Source organism: Oryzias melastigma, linkage group LG13 (genome assembly GCF_002922805.2).
Source record: "Oryzias melastigma strain HK-1 linkage group LG13, ASM292280v2, whole genome shotgun sequence".
Taxonomy (NCBI): domain Eukaryota; kingdom Metazoa; phylum Chordata; class Actinopteri; order Beloniformes; family Adrianichthyidae; genus Oryzias; species Oryzias melastigma.
Window position 1 is genome coordinate 2,895,272 of NC_050524.1, and position 19,680 is coordinate 2,914,951.

Consider the following 19,680-nt stretch of genomic DNA (forward strand, 5'->3'; position numbering starts at 1 on the left):
ACTAATCGACTATTAAATTAGTCGTCGACTATTTTAATAGTCGATTAGTCGTCGATTAGTCGACTAATCGTGGCAGCCCTAGTGTTTAAATGATCAAAAAAAAGAAAAAAGTCTGTCAGCAGGTTAATAAAAATGGTTTACCAAGAATTCTTATTTTAAGAAAAACATCCTAATCTCTAAGACCCATTCCAATCACGCTTTCTAAAGCTTTCTAAATGGACATTTTTTTCCAAAAAAGATCTACAAACTGCTTATAAGTGGAGGCATCTGAATAGAGCAGGAAGCTTGTGACCCCTGCAGGAGATTTTTATGTCACAAAGAAGCTCAATTTCAAACATTTTTTCAAACAATTTGAATAAAAGGAACACGATATTTTTCAAAATAAATTACATTTTACCCTTAATTTTCTTTAAGCGAAAGAAAAATACCTCAAGAACATGTTAAAAACACCAAAAAACACAATTTTCATCAGAGTGGGTCTTTAAATTAACATTATTTTATGATTAAAAAACTTTATTGATAAGATTTTTTTTGCAAGACGAACAATAAGATAATATTTATTAAAACAAGGTTCTTTTTTACTTTCTCGAGGTTCTGTTTTTGTAAAGTGACATTTAAAAACTGACATGAATTTTTTTACTGAAACAATGAAACAAAATGTGGATGAATTTAAATCCAAAAGCTGCAGGTACAGGAAACGTTAAAACGTTTAATGATGCTGCGACTCCTAATCTTTTCCAGATATTCTTGTCTGATTCCCTGTTGGTCATCTGGTTCAGTGTTCAGCCCGTATGAAGAGACAAAACAAAGACACATACAATTTATATATTTTTTTCTTCTCATTTCTATTCAATTAGCTTACCTTTGTGTAATAAGTGTTTCAATTAAAAAACGTTATCGTTCAATGACAGCTAAGAAAGGATTTGTGAAATTTTAGTTAAAAATTTGGTCCAAAGCACAATGAGGCGTTTGGGTGTGTGAAGTTTCGGAGTGAGACGGCTCTAAACCTTTACATGCCGTCATGAGCAAGTGTCAGAGTCGGCTTCAGGGAAACTGGAATTTCTTGTCGCCTTAAATGCTGAAGAAGACGTGCACGCTGCAGGCAAAACGTGTTACCGTCAGCCTTCGTTATGATGAGACCTTGTTTTAGGAAAACGAGCTCCATGTTCTATAGACCGCAGAGAGAAAGGAGCCTTACAGTCATGAGTCCGGCTGTTTGATCTGAACTCGGTTCTGCTTTAATTCTGATGCTTTCAGGTTGCTAAAGCGTTCCTTCAGAAGGAAAGGACGGGGGAATTGGACCGGGACGCGTCCGTCTGCATTCCTGACCTGTTTTTAGTGCAGAACCCAAAATCCAACAACAACAGGTTCAAGTTTGGACCTGAAAGGTTTCACTTCTTGGTGTCCTCCGAGTCAGAACCTCATTGAATGTCAAAGGAAAAAAATAGTTTTCTTATCGACTTGGAGGCCTAAAACACAAACAGTGAAGTGAATCTACGGCTACCGTAGACGAGCCGCTTTTCTCCTTCAGAATCTACTGGAATGATCGTGTTAACGGTTGATAAGTTACAGTAAATCAAAGAACATAAACACTCCTCTGGGAGAAACATATCTTTCTCTTGCAGTCTTTCTGCATAAGAGAGCTGCTGCTAAATTCAGCTGTACCTGAATAACAAAAATAAAACTATTCCGATTCTGCTTTAAAACAGAACGATTTAAACGATTTAAACTCAAATTGCCTGATTTAGGAAATGACATTAAATCAATTTTATTGAATAGAATTAACTCATAACATGGGAAAGTCGCATTAAATCTTATAAACAGTTTTGTTATTATTTGATAAATAAAAAAATGATTTATGTTTTAAGAATATGTTAGTTTTAGATTTTATGAGGATTGAAGCAAAGCTTTTACCCCAACCCAATAAACATGTTAAACGTGATTAGGAAGCATTAAAGATTGATCACTTGTTGTACACTGTGACACAGAGAATGTTTTCCTCATATTTAGTATTTTATTGTTTTTTTCTGGTTTTAACTATTTTGACACAGAGTATCTTTACTTTTTTTTTTTTAAGCAATAACTGATTTGATTTCCTGTTTTTTTTTTTTTAACAGATAAGCCTTTTTATGTATTTTTATTTACAATTGTAGTAGTACGTTTTTACCATGGTATGTTTTACAGAATGAGTGTTATATTAACATGAAGCACTTTTAATTCCATTGTACCTGCGACAATGACAAATAAAGATCTATCAATCTATCTGTCTATTAAAATGGCCCAACTGTACTAAAATCCTCATTTTGTTCACATTTTGTTCTAAATTTACTGGTTTCCACTTAGTACAGCAGTTTTGTCACTTTTATGAAAATAAACTACAATTAGGGTCATAAAAACTTAAAGAAATATAAACGATTTGCTTAGAACTAACAAACATACTTCTTATTGGGATGTAAAACACTCATTCTGAAGTGATTCTGGCAGATTTTAAAGATTTTTTTTCTCTTTTTAAATGCTGGTTTGGAACTGTTCATTTCTTGATTTTGATCTTATAAGATTTGTAGTTCTGTTTGGTGCAGTGAGATTCATGTGTTGTTAATGAGAGATTTCAGATTCCAGGTAGATCATCTGTGGCCCTGTACTTGGCTGTGGACCATGCCTCTGGCTCGTCATGGCTGTGGACCTCACCCCTACACGCCCCCCAGTTCCATCTGGATGAACTCTATTCAAATATGTAGTTGTAGAGTTAGATAAACTAATTGTTTTTTATTAGTTCTGGTAAATCGTCTGTCAGTCCTGGGAGACGATCTCTCCTTCATGTGGACATCCTGGAGGTTTCTTGTTTTTTCCTGAATTAGATTTTTTTTAGGAGTTTTTTCTTACCGGGAAGAAGGGTCTAAGGACAGGGACAACAAATTTAATGTAGTCTGTATAGTTTAGTTTAGCAGTGAGCTATTGCTCATATTTTATGGTCGACTTTCTGATTTTGTACAAATACCGGCATGAAGACCAATGAGACAATCGTTTTGTGATATTGGGCTATATAAATAAAATGGAAATAAACAGTTAATTCTGCATGGACATCCTTTTACCATTTTCTAGTGATGTTCTTCTTTATTTGAGTGTTCTTTTTCTATTTTTAGCCTCCCTGTTTTAGCAGTGATGCCAGTGAAAACAGACCGTCTGACTGGACTGATGGATGAGCCACGACTTCTGATTCTCTGAATTCTAGATCATATCAGTCAAAACAGGAAAATTGTGTCACTTTCACACAAAAGCAGCATCTGTTGCACTTTCTGTTTACAGTCTAAACAAGAAAACAGCCGCTGGAAGCTTCACTTTCCTCGCGTTTCTCTGCTGTGACTCTAAACCACAAAGTGATGAGAACGCCGCGGCTGACATACCAAAAGTTTATTCAAGACACAAACAGAAAACCTGAGCGCTGGGTGTGCACCTGAGGGGCAGTGGTGTTTTTGATGTTGTTGGAGGACGAGGAAGAGGAGGAAGAGGAGGCCTCCTTCAGCAGGGAGCTAAATTCCTTGGATAGCTCATCTGCTGTGGCCAGCGAGGCGTTCAGGTCATCGTTTATGCTCTGGACTGGAAATGAACCAGACAATAACTTATCTCTCAGTGATAATGACTCCTGAAGATGTGGGTTGAGAGGAGGAATCGCAGAAACTCACACAGGAAGTTGGCGCCGAAGCTTCCCTGGGAGCTCATGGTTGGGCGGCAGCTCGGCTCCACTCCTAAGACAGGAAAAGACAACGTTAGCAAAGAAAATATCCTCTTACGGAATGACGAACCTCTCACTATTAAAACTGATGCCTAAAATGGTTTTTATAGCTTCATACTTTAACGAGAAAACTTTGCTTCTAACTCGTCCTTACTTCAAATTGCGCTCCACTGCACCTCCTCTAAATGGCAGCTCTGCTGTGTCACCTCCTTCAGGCACTTAGCATGATAATAACTGGAATACCTGTCATGTCTAAACAGGCCACACTTACTTCATCATTTGCAGAGTGAAAAAAAGCAGACAGCTGATTGCAGTGGACGGTTTCACCTCCTGACTAATGTGTGATCAGAGGTGCAGAACTGAGACACAACAGACAGGCAGAAAGACAGACAGAAAGGCAGGCAGAAAGACAGGCAGAAAGACAGACAGACTCTTGGATTGCTCTGATTTTTTACAACCTATTGACTGTACGTGAGAACTGGACCGAGTGAGTGTGATGTCATCAATAGAAAATAGGACAAGCAGAAACGATTATTTTATTAGTCGACTAATCGCCGATTATTTTTCCAATTAGTCGACTAATCGGGTCATTTGCAAAGTGGATGTAAACACACATCCTAACTATCATGAGCTTTAAACTAACTAAAAATACAGACAATTAAGATGATAGTTTATCTAACTTTTAATGAATCGTGCAGTTTCTGTCCTTCATTAGTTTCTGGGATTAAAACAAGATAGATCGAATGAGAGAGAGATAAGGAATATACTTTCCATCAAACTCATTTTGACAGGTGACCTTTGACCCTACACCATTCATCAAACTCATTCTGACAGGTGACCTTTGACCCTACACCATCCATCAAACTCATTCTGACAGGTGCCCCGCCCCTCAAGAGGTCATAACAATTTAATATAAATTTTGAATATAAAGGGTCAAAGGTCACCTGTCAAAATGAGTTTGATGGAAAGTGTATTCCTAATATCTCTAATGAGGTCGGCAGCTGATTTTAATAGTCGATTAGTTGTTGATTAGTCGACTAATCGTGGCAGCCCTAATTGAAAATGGATGAAGACAATTCCGTCACCATGTTTTCCCAACATGAACGTCACCATTTCGGAGCCAGGCTTCGTCTGTGATTGAGTCGATGCGAGTCAACGTTTCTCACCAATCAGGAGTGAGTTTGTTGGAAGGCCACACCCCTACCACTTGAAAGTGGGTTACACAAAATCTGTTAAACATTTTAAAACATTGGTCATGGGGCCCAGCAGGCTCCGCCCACTTCTTTTGAGACATCTGATTGGTGAGTTTATACCTTGATATATATATATATATGTACTTAATAAGAAAAAAAACACACATTTTAAAAAAGATGGTTATAGAACAGAATGACTGGATAATAGCGGTTTATCTCTATATAGAAGTCTATGGGATTTTGTCTTCTTGGAGCCAGAAGGGCCTTCCTGTTTGGAACACCAGGGGGATGGGCCACTCACTCCAGTTCTCATATACAGTTAATGGTTAAAATTCATGTGTTAACCCAAAACAACCAGAAAAAAAACATTTATTTGTCTGCTCTGAGGTTCTGTCCTCATCTTTCATTCCCTCTATTCTTTACCATCTATTTTCAGTTAGTTCTCTATGCTTTGGTACAGTGCAATTCATGTGTTGTTTCCCTCAGGGGCAGTGGGAGAGATTATTTGTTTCTGTTCTTAGCCGTAGACCTCACCTCTGGCTCATTCCTTATGACTGACTTTATGCTTCCTAATGAGAAAACTATGTTTTGATATTAGGCCATATAAATAAAACTGAATTGAATTGATGTACATTTTCTTCAAAGGGAATCACTCATTTAAATGTCAATAACGTTACTTTTATTCATGAATGCAGAAAAGTGATCTGTGCATGTTTTAATACCAAAACTAAAACTAATAATCAGATGTGAAGAATGTTGTTCACATTATTTACTTCTGTTAAAGAAACGCTTTGACTTCGACTGCCAAGTTTTTCAGTATCTCCGCCCACATGAAGGTCGATGGTGTTCTCATCTCTGATTGGTCGGTTTTAACATCCAGCACTAGAAGGAAATCCTTCTCACACTAAAACAAATCTGTCAGGTCATTGAGAACTCAAAAACATGAATTACATGAATAAACAGTCTTTGAACAAGATGGAGCTCATTAATGAAGCAAATACTCATGTATTTAGGGTATGGAGGCTGAAAGGTGACAAAAACACAATTTGGCTAATATATAGACTGAAGGAAAAAAAGTGAAACGGCAAAAAATTCATCTTTTAACTGATAAATGCAAACATAATGTGTCTTTATTGACCAAATGATGAGCATTGAGGCTATTAAAAAGACTGAAAATAAGAGTAAATATTAACATTATTAGCATTTATCAGATAAAAGACAGACACTTTCCAGCTCCAGTGTTTATCTTCTTTGATTTAATGTAACTTTTTAACACGATAATTATCATGTTACGGTGAGAAGTTACAGAACGTTACAGCTTTCATGTTTAAGCATCAGCGGCAACGCCTCAGGTGTTAAAGGGTTAAGCAGAAAAAGGTTTTAATGCATTTAAAGTTTCCAAGATTAATTTTTAATTTGCAAAAATTGGCTAACATATATACGATTTACAAACTAAATGCAAATTTGACCAAAAAGCTGCAGAGTTTAATTCATAGACGGATAAAAATCAAGACTTGAGGAAGTTAAAGGGTGAAAATATGTACTTTTGGTGGGATTTAAGCTAAAAAATTAAAGTTAGACTTTTTGGAGTATTGAGCAATTCTTAAAAACTGGGAGCTGGTTCCATAACTGAAGAATAAAAAAAATCAAAGTGAAACTTATATCAAAATCCCTTTAAACTTAAATATAGGCCTCATAAGTTGTGTTTAATAATTTTAAATTTCACCATGAGGACTAAAGTCAAAGTTTTTGTTTGGGTTTCGGTTCAAACTTTGATTAAAATAGTTGAAGATTGTTTTTGTTTCTTCTCTCATCATATTGTGAAACATCCTCTAAGGTCATGCTGCAGTTATGGTTCCAAAGTTAAAACACTGGCTGTAAGATACACTAAGCTTCTGTATTATTTTGACGGGAGCGTGTGATGTTTCCTCGCCGTGGTCTGCAGCTGGATCTCTCGCGCTCTCCGTGAACTGTGACACGGACTCGCCAAGCCTCAGTCCGGCCCGTTCGCAGGGTCGCATTCCTCCCGGCTCCTCCCAGCGAAGCCTTCCCCACAAAAACAGCCACAGACTCTTATCTCTCTCAAGTCGGGCATTCGGAGGTCAGCCGTGACCCCAGACGTCCTGCAGGTCTCTAACCCGTCTCTTCCTGCTGCTTAGACACTTCCTGCAGAGTTACGGCTGCAGCTTATCAGAAGTGTTCTAGAACACGTCAAAGTCAAGGCCCTCCGGCCCTCGGGGTAATTCTATATTATTGTGATCAATGACCCGATGTTATCTTGAGCTTATTTCTAACACGTCTAATTTTGACAAAATATATTTTTATGGAGAATAAAATAATAAAAGTTATTTAAGGTTTAAGTTGGTTTATTCTGGAATAATATTCCTGCCTTTTTATTATTCATAATTATCTTAAAAAGTTATGGTTTTAAAAGTTTAAACATTAGCATTCTGCTAGCTTTTTTTTAATTATTTTGGCATTTACTAAGATTTTTTATGCTGCTTTGAAGTTAGGCTAATATTTCAGCTACATGCTAGCTGTTTGGACTTTTTTTTTACTTTTTTTTACGCTGTTTGGGGGTTAGACTAATATTTAGATACTAGCTGTTTTGGCTAATTTGGTTTTTTCATTCTTTTAGGCTATTTTGAAGTTTTGCTATTTATTTAGCTACTTGCTTGCATTTTTTTGTTTTGTTTTATAGGCTAATTTGGCATTTAGCAAATTTAGATGATTATCAGCTACAGCGCTTTCAGCTATTAACTTCAGTGCTTTTAGCTATCAACTTCAGTGTTTTCAGCTGTCAGATTCAGTATATTCAGCTATCAGCGTCAGCGTTTTCAGCTTCCAGATTCAGCGTTTTCAGCTATCAGCTTCAGCGTTTTTAGCTATCAGCTTCAGTGTTTTCAGCTGTCAGATTCAGCATTTTCAGTTATCAGATTCAGCATTTTCAGCTATCAGCATTTTCAGCTATACACTTTAGTGTTTTCAGCTGTCAGCTTCAGGGCTTTCAGCTATCAGCTTCAGCGTTTAAAACTTTTAGCTTTAGTTTTTTATCAGCTATCAACTTCAGTGTTTTCAGTTATCAGATTTAGCGCTTTAAGCTCTTGATTTCAGCATTTTCAGCTATCAGCACTAGCATCTTCAGCAGCCAAATTCAGCTTACAGCATTCACACTACCATTATTGTAGGTAAGGCAATATATCTAGTTCATAATTATGTTCAAAGTTCTGGTTTTAAAGTTTTCAAATTGTAGTTTTAGAGTGTCTAATAAATGTTTATCCTGTTCAGCCCGCGACCTAAGCTGTGTTTTGGATTTTGGCCTCTTGTGCGATTGAGTTAGACACCCCTGTTCTTGAAAGACGAGGCTTCAAGAAACCTCCTCCACAACACAAGGGGGTTACAAACTGAGACCATTTTTGGCCAAAAGCCTAGCTTTACCCTGCGGGACGGCCAGCATGCCGTACCTGCGTGCACTTGTTTCCTGGCTGCGTTTGCTCCACAGATGCTGGAGAGAGAGCCAGCCAGTCAGCAGGTCGCTCGGCCAAGAAAATCCCACGGCAGCTCCTCCTTAGTCACCCTCCGTCTCCATAAATCCTCAGCTGCACAGTAACTTCATTGTGTTGAGGCCCACCGAAGGATTCAAGAGGGTTGTCCGGAGCTACTTCAAGGACCTCACTTACAGTTTGAAAGCTAAACTCCTATTTCTATAAGCTCTTTTACACTCCTGCAAAATCCCAATCTGTAAGAGCTTCAACTGTAAGGATTTAAGAAATAAGCATCTTGAGGTCTAATGTAAATAATAAAAGTATAGAAGCTATTTTAAGGAAGCTGAAACACTCAGTAAATGCACGTAACTCTCATAGTTGGGAAATTTGTTTTGTTATATTGCTTGAATTGACACATTTTAATGTTTTGTACGCCTTTCTAGGGCTTATGAGGTTTGTTTTTTGTGTAGTTTAACACACCACCTTCAGATGGCGCTGTAGAAAACTCTAAATAGAGCAAAGGAAGAAGTCAGACACTTAGGATGTGGTAAAATCATAAATTAATCAAGAAAAGGAGTAAAAAGAAGAAACAAGTCAGATTCTCTTTGGCAACACACAACCAATGAGGTACGTTTATTTCTTTGCTGGTATTTTTTCTTTTGAGCACAAATGTTTGATATTGAGATTTGTCTTTTATTTTGACAGGAAGTCATTGTTTTGTATGTTTTTCTTTAATTAAACCATTTTGAGGAAACCGCATGCGTCTGGATGCCCTTCCTGGGAATTATAAATCTAGATGATAGCTAAAGTCTTAATAGCGACTGCCTTTAAGGCGAAAAACGGGCAAACTTACACAAAATATCAAAGTCGTAGTGAACCTTATTTAGCTATATTCGGTCTATTTTACTTTATTTAGTTATTTTACTCCATTTGTGATGCTAGGCGGCTGGGTGGCTCAGTGGGCTAGGTGAAGGGCTGGCACTGGGTTCGATTCCCAGGGTTGTCCACTGATCCCCACCCAGATTGGGTCCTTAGGCAAGACCCTTGACGCTGCTGCCTAACTGGGTCCCTGTGCCCCTCAAGTACAGGGTTGTGTCAGAAAGGGCATCCGTCGTAAAAACTCTGATGCGAAACAGTGGGTGCTGTTACGCTGTGGTGACCCCGAAAGGGATAAGCCAAAAGTGAACTACCACTCCATTTGTGATGCTGTACGGACGCTGGTACCTGAATTTCCCTGAGGATTTCCAAAGGGATTAATTAAGTATTTTCTATTCTATTCTTCTATTCTAACCTGTAGAACAAAAATGTTCATGCACACTTTTTCTATGGGCATGCTGCGCCTGTGAGCGACAGGTCATAGATAACACTCATAAAACATGTAGGGGTAAGTAAGTGTGAAGTAGGTAAGATGCAGGTGTGTTGAACTGCACAAGAAGCCCGTTAGTACTGTTCACCTGATAAGTGTGTGCAGTTTGACTGTTAGAAGTTAATCAGAATTAAAAAAAAAAAAATAAGACGTACCATGTGCACACCCCCTGTGTGTCACAACTTACTAGGGTGTGGCATAAGGACACCGTACGACAGCATCACCCATATGTCATGAGTGTGGCACTTCCACTATCATCACAAATACTTCCTGATGCAATTACGACATGCACAACAATGGTACGCTCTATTCCAAACTGTGGTGGGATAAATAAGTTGCTTTCTCCCATTCCTTTTCAAGCAATCAAGGAATCATGATTGCTTGAAAAAAAAACATTTTAAATAAAAAATGTTCATGACATCTCTTGAAGTGGCCCTGTTGGCCTCAAAAGGACCTGTGCTCCCCTTACAATCCAGCTGACTCTCTCTATGACCCTACACTGGCCCAGTTAGTCCAGAAACCCACAACAACCATACAAGCCGGACCAGATGCAGTGTAGGCCTGGGGTAAGGCTTAGGGGAATTCATAGCCGTTTGACGACAAATAGACTAAATAATTGGAATAAAGAAGGGATAAAACACCAAATTTACAAAAAAAACTTCAAAAGGTAAAAAAGAAAAAAAAATCCTAAAAAATAAACCTTACATAGAAATCACAGTGAACTTTAAAAAAAAACAAATTTAAGTGGAAGAATTTGAAGTTTGCAAAAAAATGTGATGACGTTTTTAGCTCTTATAAATTTTGAAGGGTCCTAATTTCTTTATATGAACATAAACGGCTTAATGTTTCAAGGAAACCAAAAAGGTGAGAAAAACCAGAGCGAGCAGGAAGGAGTAATCATCTGATTCAAACATTTTACACCGGAGCAGCTGAAGATTTGTTGTTCAGTGTAAGTTTGTTTAAACTGATTTGTTGTAAAGTGTAAATCCTTCTGGGACAATGGTGCGTCATCTGCAAACAGTCGGACGCTGCTGTCCTCTCTGCTCGGTTGACTGCAGCTGTTCGCGTTCTCAAACGTCTCATCAAACTCCTCGATTCCTTCCTTCACTCTTCTTCTTCCTTGTTTCGGTGGAAAGCAGAAGAAGGTTTTAAGGCTTAAAAACAAAATCGTTATCCTTTTGAAGAACAGCCGGGTGTGGAAGCCCCGCCCTTCTGCTATTCATGGCTTACATCAACAACACCCCCTAATCACACATGTGAGTAAGCCCGAATCCATTCAGGTGCTCAGTCATTTCCTCAGTTTCACAGTGACTGGGTCCTCCCTTGTATCCTTCCTCCAGAGTTTGACCTGAAACTCGGCAAAGCGGGAACAACAGAAAATAGAAGACACCCGAATGAGGTTATTTCAACTGAACATTCCTCATAAATGAGCCCAAAATCCTGTTGATGAATCTAAAAATGATCCAAAGTCAACATTGACAGAAGCACCTGCATGTCGGGTGATCGGGATCACCTAGACAAACACATGGCACACGTCTGATAAGAGTAACTCCAGAAGCATTGAACGTTACATAAAACATCAGGAATGTGTGTCAGATCCCGATGCATCAGTGCTCCTTAACCTCATGGTCTGCTGCCAACTCAACCGACAGGAGTTCACCTCCTCCAGAATGTCACAGAAAAGAGAACTTAGTGACACGAGTTTCATCGAAGTTTCGGCCTCCTCCCAAACTATCAAGTCCACATTACTTCACTCCTGCCTCACTGACCTCGTCCAGGCTTTGATCTGAAACGTATCGTCAAACTCCACCCAGACTTCTATTTATGACTTGTCTTCCTCGACCTGGTTAGTCATTAAAGCTGTCATCTAACTTACTCATGGCCGCAACTGTCATTACGCAACACTCGGTCCAGACTGAATGGAAGTCTGTCTGTCTGTGTGTTCAGCAGCTGTGTCAGCCGTAAGAAGAGCAGATGTGCGTTTGTTCAATCTTTGGACTGTTTTTTATAAGAATAGAATGAAAACTAACAGGCCTTACAGACCGACTCTAATGAAAATTATGTTTTTAAAATGTTCTTGTGGCCTTTTTCTGAAGATGGAGGACATTAATTAAGAAAATTAAGAACAAAATTTGATTGTTTGGTATATTTTTTATTTGAAATGTTGTAAATCCATTTATAGAAAATGCTCCGCTCCATTCTGAGCATCCACCTGCAGACAAATAGATCTATGAACGTCTTTGTTAGTCCCGCCTACAACTCAGAGGTGAATTTTAGTGAACTGCTGCTGCTCTGCAGAAACTATGTCCTAGAAAATATTTTGTCTAAAAACAACATAATCATAATTAAAAGATTGCTGGGAACAATTTGAAAACAGATAAAAAGACCATCAGAATGAAACATTTTTATAAAATAATAAAATTGTTAAACAAAAACTGTATTTTTTTATCTTTATTAATACTGTTTCTGTTTTGTCTTCCTGTAGTTTGAACGTCCCGTTGTGACCTGATAAACGTCTTTAATGAATAGTGTTTTTAAGGATGTATTCAGACTGGAAGAGTCCAGACTGAACCAGCTCGATTTGGTCCGGATCGAGCCTTGCATTTGGTCTGCCATACACCGGAAATTTCTATCTCCAACCAAACCTTGTTAACAAAACCACGTGACCAAAGACCTCTTCAATCATTGGTCAGGAATTACGAGGGCGGGGAAAGCAACGAGAAAGAATAATGGAAGTCTTAACCTTTGCAGTCACTATTAGGATATTCAAACTTTGCTGATCAATTTTGAACGTCTGTCTCAACGTCAAGTTCAATACTTTTTACGGCTGCTTTGGTACGGTGGACGGATGCTATATGTTTATGACACAAGATTGTTGGGAAAACAGTGAGAGAAGCAATGTGGATCCTGTTAAAAGCTGTTTTAATGAGTCTTCATTCGTCTGACCACATTTCAATGAGTTGCTGTGTCTCATTGTTGCTCCGCTTCTCTGCTTACATCCCATAATGCCGAGCATGGAGTCTATTCAGACTGAGGAAACTCAGAGGAAACTAAGAGAAAACCAGAGTTCAGTCCGATTGGAAACGAACCGATACCACCTGGAAATATAGATCCTAGAACGGTTCCTGGTCCCGGATCAGGATCCAGGTGTTTTAGACTGAAAATGTGTTTTGGATTATCAGAGGAAACAAACTCTAGTTCACTTTAATGTGTCTGAAAACACCCTGAAGTTAAAATGGGTAAAGGTGACAGACCTGGACTGCCAGACTCTCACTAACAATAATGACTTTTACTTTAAGTTCACGTAAGGACACCGTACAGATAAAAAGACCAAACAATGAAGGCCAAAGAGAACAAAAGATCACAGGAATGAAGTCACAATGGAAGTCAAGGAAAAGCGGTTAGTGAGTAATCCTGTGCAAAGTTTCTCTAAACTTTCTTTTCTTCTGGAATGTCTGCAATGCAGGTTAGTTCTGATATACCATTTTACAATATAGACATTTTTTTTCCCACGATAGAGCTTCTGTGTGTTTATCCCCAGAGGTTACTAGAAGTATTCCCGAAACTGTTTAGTAATCGTCCCTTGCATACAGAATCTGCCCTGTTGATTAGGGGATTTAAAGATCCATATTGAGAAACATTTTCAAAGTTTCCCCATTTTCTTTATGCACTCTACCACTGACTGGCAGGTCGCTCTTAAATTGAAATAGCTGCTGGATGTTTCTTCATTGAAAAAATGTGAATTAAATGTGATTTAAAAGCTTTATGCTTAAAAAAATAATAATAATTTTCTTTTAATTTTGGGATCTTAACATGTTATTAGAAGGAGTTTCCAAGGTTGTGCTGCTAAAACAATAAAAATAAAGATTCAATATTACACAATTTTCACATTTTCTAACATGAAAACTAGATTTAAAGACTTTTATTTCATTTGTTTAGGAGTTGTTTTATTCCATCAGAATGCTGAAAAAGAAACTTAATCAGAATGTTCAACAAAATATTTAAGAAAAGAAAATGAAAACCAATAATAATAAAAAAATAATAACATGGAACATGTTTTTCTGTAGGAGTTTTTAAGCTGACGTGCTGCTGTCACTTAGCCTTTTGTAGTAGGTTTTTTTCTGGACTTTAAAGTGAAATTGATCTCGACGTTTAAATGTCGATGTAGACAAAGCGGCTTGAATCCTCAAAGAACACAATCATATTTCAATAGGAGACTGTTCTTTTAAGACTGGCTTTTTCTACCGGTTTGGAAGAGAGAAAAGAAAGAACTGTTTCAGTCAAAACTCCCTGCAGGTCTGCAGAAAGGTCAGGAGGGAGTCGCTCTTACAGCCACATGAGAAACAGACTACTGTGTCTTTGATCGAGTCCACAAGACAACACAAGAAACTTCACAACGTTCAGAAAAAAAAAAAAAAAACACGTGAATATGATTGGAGTCTGTGTTCCAAAAAATTTGCATACACTAAGCTGTTTTGATTTCCTCTGAAAAACATGTTGCTTAAGTTTTTTTAAGGTTGGGCGTTCACGCTTTGGGCGTTGAAATGCAACAGCACTTAGTCATTGAAGTTAAAACTCTTAGATATTTTTGATTCTCTTGAAATTCATCAGAAATTTCCAGAACCTTTACTGTAAATCAAATGTAGGACGGTTTTTTGCTCAGTTCATAGGATTTAAAGAAAAATAAAGAACACGGTGAGTCAGTCAGTACAGTTTTGGTCAAGTTTAACATTGAGAAAAAACAATACTTCAACGCTTTATTATCATTTTTAATGCTTAAGATTTTTAGGAGCTTCAAAATAATCAATAATTATGAACTTTGGAGCATTATTTTAGCTTATTGGGCCTTAAAAAAAACTATCGAGAATCAATAAAAACTAGAAATGTTTCATTACCTGCAATAATAAAGTGTGAATGTCTATTTCTATAAGTAGTCGCTGAAGATGCTGAAGCTTTTTGCAGAAACATGCCAAATTAGCAAAAAATATTTAGTGTGTTGCTTAAATATAAGCTAAACTCCAAATTAGCCAAAAAAGCTAGCTTGTTGCTTAAAAAGAAGCTAAAATCTAAATTAGCCTAAAAAAATCTCAGGTCATGCCAAATTAGCCAAAACAGCTAGTGCATTCCTTAAATACTAGCTAAACTCAAAAATAGTCCAACATTTCTCCATAAACTAAATTAGACAAAAACATTAGCCTGTTGCTAAAATAGAAGCTAAAATCTAAATTAGCTCATAAAACATCAGCAGATGTCAAATTAGCCAAAAATGTTAGCATGTTGCAAAAATATTAGCTAAACTCCAATTTTATAAAGAATTTATATAGCGTGAATGCTAACTAAGCAACTACTAATCCAAGAGGCATGGTTTTCATTTAGCACTATTTGAGGTTTGTACATTTTTGTTCTTTCCTGTCGAAATTTCTCTTATTTCATCCTAATTTGGCAGAATTTTTTGTGTTTTTCTTTTTTACTGATTGATTGATTGATTGATTTGATCCCTTTTGCTTTTTTTCTTCATGTTTGAATTTGTTGGATTATATGTTTTTCTTTTTATTAAATAAAAATGAATGAAATGTTTGATGAAGATTTCCTTTTGTTTAACAATCAAATTTCAAAATTCTAAATAAATAAATAAAATGTGTATAAGTGCAATATTTGGTAAAGGGTTATAACAATCTTAATTTGTTAAATAATAATAATAATAATAATACTTTTTGCACACAAAAGATGCCATAAGCTAAAGCCCGCTTACACTTAAAATTAACGTAAAAAATGAAGTTGTATTGATTGCAATTGTTGCTCACAGGTTTACTTTCCATAAAGGAAATTGCGCGGTTTAGTCTGGACTCAACAACATGCCAGTAAACTTCCAGAGTGATCTGCACAGCAGCTCGTGTCTGAGGAATCTGTCAGCACCACATGACAAACATTTTAACAAGCTACAAGCCAAACCTGCTGCAAGCTGTTGAGTCAAACAGAACCATCACTAAAAAACAGGTGTCAGCTCTGCAGGTGTGTGCATGCACGCTGAGATGGGGCAGGTGAAGTCAAAGGGTGTCCAGGTGAGTCTTCACAATGCAGCTCAGCTGGTTCTGACTGAAACCCCCCGAGCTAAACCAGAATTCTGCTCCGACAAGAGCTGGATGCTGAGCTGTCGCGAGCGTTGCGGTTCTGGAACAGGTAAGATCATGAATTAACATGATAGAAACATGCAGTGAGCCGCTGAGGTTTGAGGATCCTCACTCGAGTTTCCATGAAGCATGCCAGCCAGGCTCCGCTGGCAACATCTGACTTTCATTAAAAAATAACAAGCTCCTCCTCGCGCGCAGGAAAAACTCCAACCTGATCAGAAAAGTCTTATTTTAAACTTTTCCAGGCTAGAGAAGCAACAATCCTGCGGCGCAGACGCTCCCTGAACAAGTTTCTTCGCTTTTGGCGCACAGAAAGAAGGTCGTGCGCGCGCGCGGAGGGAAAGTGAAGAAACCTTCTTACCTCAGAAAAGCTTCCTGCTCTTTTGTTTCCAACTCCTGAGGAAACCTGAGCTCCGCTCCAAAGCCTCGGCCCTTCCTGACTGCAGCCGGAGACTCTCTGCTGCGACTGCGGCTGCAGACATTCAAGTCAGAGCTGCGCAGACTGCAGAGAGCTCGGCTCGAAGTCCAGCCCACTCATGCGCTGTGCGAGCCTGAAACCCGATCCAGGTGTTCCTGCCACAGCTGGTCCAGGTGAGGCTCCGTGACTCATTCTCACGACGCTGACGAGTGTTCAGTTTAATCAACCGCACCCTTTATTGGACAGATACACTTACTGCATGAATAAGGAAAAAAAATAACTTTTAGAAAGAAAAAAAATTTAAATACCCGTTTCCTCTAAACTGAATAATTTACTGTAAACCGTTTTAATGAACTGTAAAATCACAATTAAATCATTTAAAACTTCTGGTATTTATAATTTGAATTAAAACAAAATACAGTTTTAAACAATTTTAAATACTTTAAAAACGGATAAAATACAGGAGAAAATCTATAATTTTCTTTTTAATTGTGATATGTATAAAATATAATTTTAAAAATGTTTTATTATTATCAAAATCGTTGTCAAAACTTTATAAAAACATTTTGAAAACATATTAAAATAAAAATAAATGAAAAGAGGCGGGTTTGTTCTCCATTCTGTCAATCAATTACGTCACAGCGTGACCTCTACGTGCCCCGCCCCCTCTGAGATGAAGTGCTTCCGCCAAGATGGTCGTTGGTGCCTTTCCCATCGCCAAGCTCCTCTACCTCGGAGTGAGGCAGATGAGCAAGCCCGTGGCGAACCGGATAAAAGCCGGGGCCCGGAGGAGCGAGTTCTTTAAAAACTACATCTGCCTCCCGCCCGCGCAACGTGAGTAACCGCGCTACCGGCCGAGAACGGCCCGGAGTTTAGCTCCAGTCACTCCCGTCTTTTCTGGAAAGCAGACGGTGTTCTGCTTTCAACCAATCACAGTGGTCGTGGCGTGTCTCATCGTCCAATCATTTTCAGTTAAACTGGCGTTCGACCAATAGGATTGAGGCGAGCTAAAAAAGGGCGGGTCTTGTCTGTCATTGAATAAACTTGTGAGGACAAAACCTTAACCTCCTTTAACATGGCGCTTAATCGGCTGTTTTTATGTTTTTTTAAACATAAAACGTCAGATTTAGACTTAACAAAACTATGTATAAAACTGTCATGGCTCCTCTTCTTATATATTTAAATGTTTTTAGCTCAAAAGGGGAGGATCATCTGAGTTCTAGCATGACAATAAGGAGTGACAGAATATTGTTCAGGTGTTAATTAAAGGATAAATGGTGGTAAAACTGATTTTTTTGGCAAACATTTCTATTATTTGTTTAAATCTACAACTTCGGCCTCTATTTTGTTATTGTTACTGTCATGATAAAGATGAAGGAACTTTTTTGGCACAAGTAAAACATAAACTGGCTTATTTTTCAAACCATGAAATGGTTAATAACTTTTGAATTATAACTTCCTTTCAAAATCAAAGACACTCATCTCATAGAATGCTCTCAATGCACCAAATATAAATATTGTCCCCTCTAAATGTTTTATATCCATAGATTTCAAAAGGATATCAACACCAGCTGTTGGTTCTGAAATATTTTATTTTGAAATTGTTCATATAGCATAAAATGTTGGACTGGTGTACTAAACCTGCTGGAAAAACATACCGTAACCATAATCGTAATGTTTCTTTTGGATTTGTTTGAAGATATTGAAAACAATGAAGTCTATTTACACTTTTTTTTCTTTTTTGCCAAATCCCATATAAATAAATGTAAATATGCCCACATGAAAGCTTCTTTACCTCTTTTTATTTGTGAAATTAAAAAACACAGTGAACCTCTCGAAAATTCCAAGAGTTTGAAAACTAAAAAAAACTTGGAATTAATTTGAACAATATTATCTAAATATCTGGTGATACACTGAACATTTCCCAATTTTCAGTATGGTATGATTTACTTAAATGGTCTCTGTGATCAAAACGTTATTTTCTGTTCTTTTCTCTTTTTTTCTGCCCCGCTGGTTATTCTTTTGTGTTATTTTGATGTTAATAAAGTTTGCTTTATCATTAATTATTATTACACTTAAAAAAAAACTCAATGCAACAAATGTAGTATTATGTATATTAATGTTTGCAGTGAGAAACCTGGTTCTTTTACTGTCTGTGGTGCTTCTCAGCCAGTAATTTGTAAATCTGACTTACTAAAATCAAATCAAGTGACCATTACTGTATGCTGTATCATTACTGTACCATAAGGAACATTTAAAATGGTTAAATTTGTTCAGTTATTGAAAATAAGTCATATAATCTGGTGCACCTTAAAACTATTTACCAGATAACCACAATGGAGGGTAAAACAGCCGCATGTGACTTGATACGATTTTAGATCCCTGGTTTAAATAAACGGATACATTTGTATCCAAACTCTCCTCTGACTTGGCGTTCTTTGCTTTTCCTGACAGTTTATCACTGGATCGAGATGAGGACGAAGATGCGGATCATGGGCTTTCGGGGCTCCACCATTAAGCGGCTGAATGAGGAGGCAGCCGCAGAATTGGGCGCCGAGCTGCTGGGGGAGGCCATCATCTTCCTCATCGGTGGTGGTTGCATGGTGTTGGAGTACAGCCGGCAGGCTGCTAACTCTCGCCGCAAGGAGGAGGAACTAAACGAGACCATGATCAGTCTACAGACTCAAATAGGGGAATTAACACTAATAACAGAGACTTTAGATGCTCAGCTGAGGGAAGTTAACAGGCTGGTTCTCTCCCTTCCCGCCCCTGCTCCCACCAAGAAGTGATTAGACTAGCAGTTTGACATACTGTTGATCCATGTGTTAAAAGACAGAAAACTGCAGGCTATTAGCTTGATTCACTGCTGTAGAATTCCACGGAATGAGGTGGATTTCAGTGCAATTGTGGAGTTTAAACCAGTCATTTGCTCATTTTGAGCTACTAGTTTTAAAAGGATCACTATGATATTCATAGTGGTTATATCTGGTTGACTTTACTTGTTTATTACAAAGTTGGGTGTATATTAGACACAGGATGTACAGCACCGTGTAAAGGTGACCTTACAGGTGATATATTTTGTTGACGGCATTTCCATATCGCTTCATCTTTTTGTTCCAATAACCAGTCACAATGCTGTTAATGTTCATTGTGTACTTGACTGACAAAGTGACAGTAATGATTTTTCAAGCTAGAAAAAAATGCAGCTAGGCACAACATTTCACAAAGTTACGTTTGAAAAAGTATCTGTAAAGTTTCCTGTATGCTTGTATCACTTTGTGTCATGTAAACCAAAAACTGGATAAAAGATGCATTGAAATAAACTGCTGTGCTATGTTGTTATATGAAGTAGAC

At 37.7% G+C, this 19,680-nt stretch overlaps 2 protein-coding genes across 2 annotated transcripts in view; one reads left to right on the plus strand and one right to left on the minus strand.

Moving 5' to 3' along the window:
- The window catches only part of ppp1r13l (protein phosphatase 1, regulatory subunit 13 like), a 32,047-nt gene extending 15,348 nt beyond the window's left edge, over window positions 1-16,699 (minus strand). The window contains exons 1-3 of the mRNA XM_024277609.2: window positions 16,270-16,699; window positions 3,684-3,746; window positions 3,455-3,597 (exon numbers count right to left, since the gene is read on the minus strand). Of these exons, the coding sequence (XP_024133377.1) occupies window positions 3,455-3,597; window positions 3,684-3,720 (180 nt within the window). The 5' untranslated portion in view covers window positions 3,721-3,746; window positions 16,270-16,699. The remainder of the gene's footprint in view (window positions 1-3,454; window positions 3,598-3,683; window positions 3,747-16,269) is intronic.
- Window positions 16,700-16,968: 269 nt separating this feature from the next.
- Window positions 16,969-19,668, plus strand: opa3 (outer mitochondrial membrane lipid metabolism regulator OPA3). Its single transcript, XM_024277724.2, has 2 exons — window positions 16,969-17,160; window positions 18,781-19,668. Exons 1-2 carry the CDS (start codon window positions 17,019-17,021, stop codon window positions 19,113-19,115), a joined length of 477 nt encoding a protein of 158 aa, XP_024133492.1. The 5' UTR covers window positions 16,969-17,018; the 3' UTR covers window positions 19,116-19,668.
- Window positions 19,669-19,680: the final 12 nt, after the last annotated feature.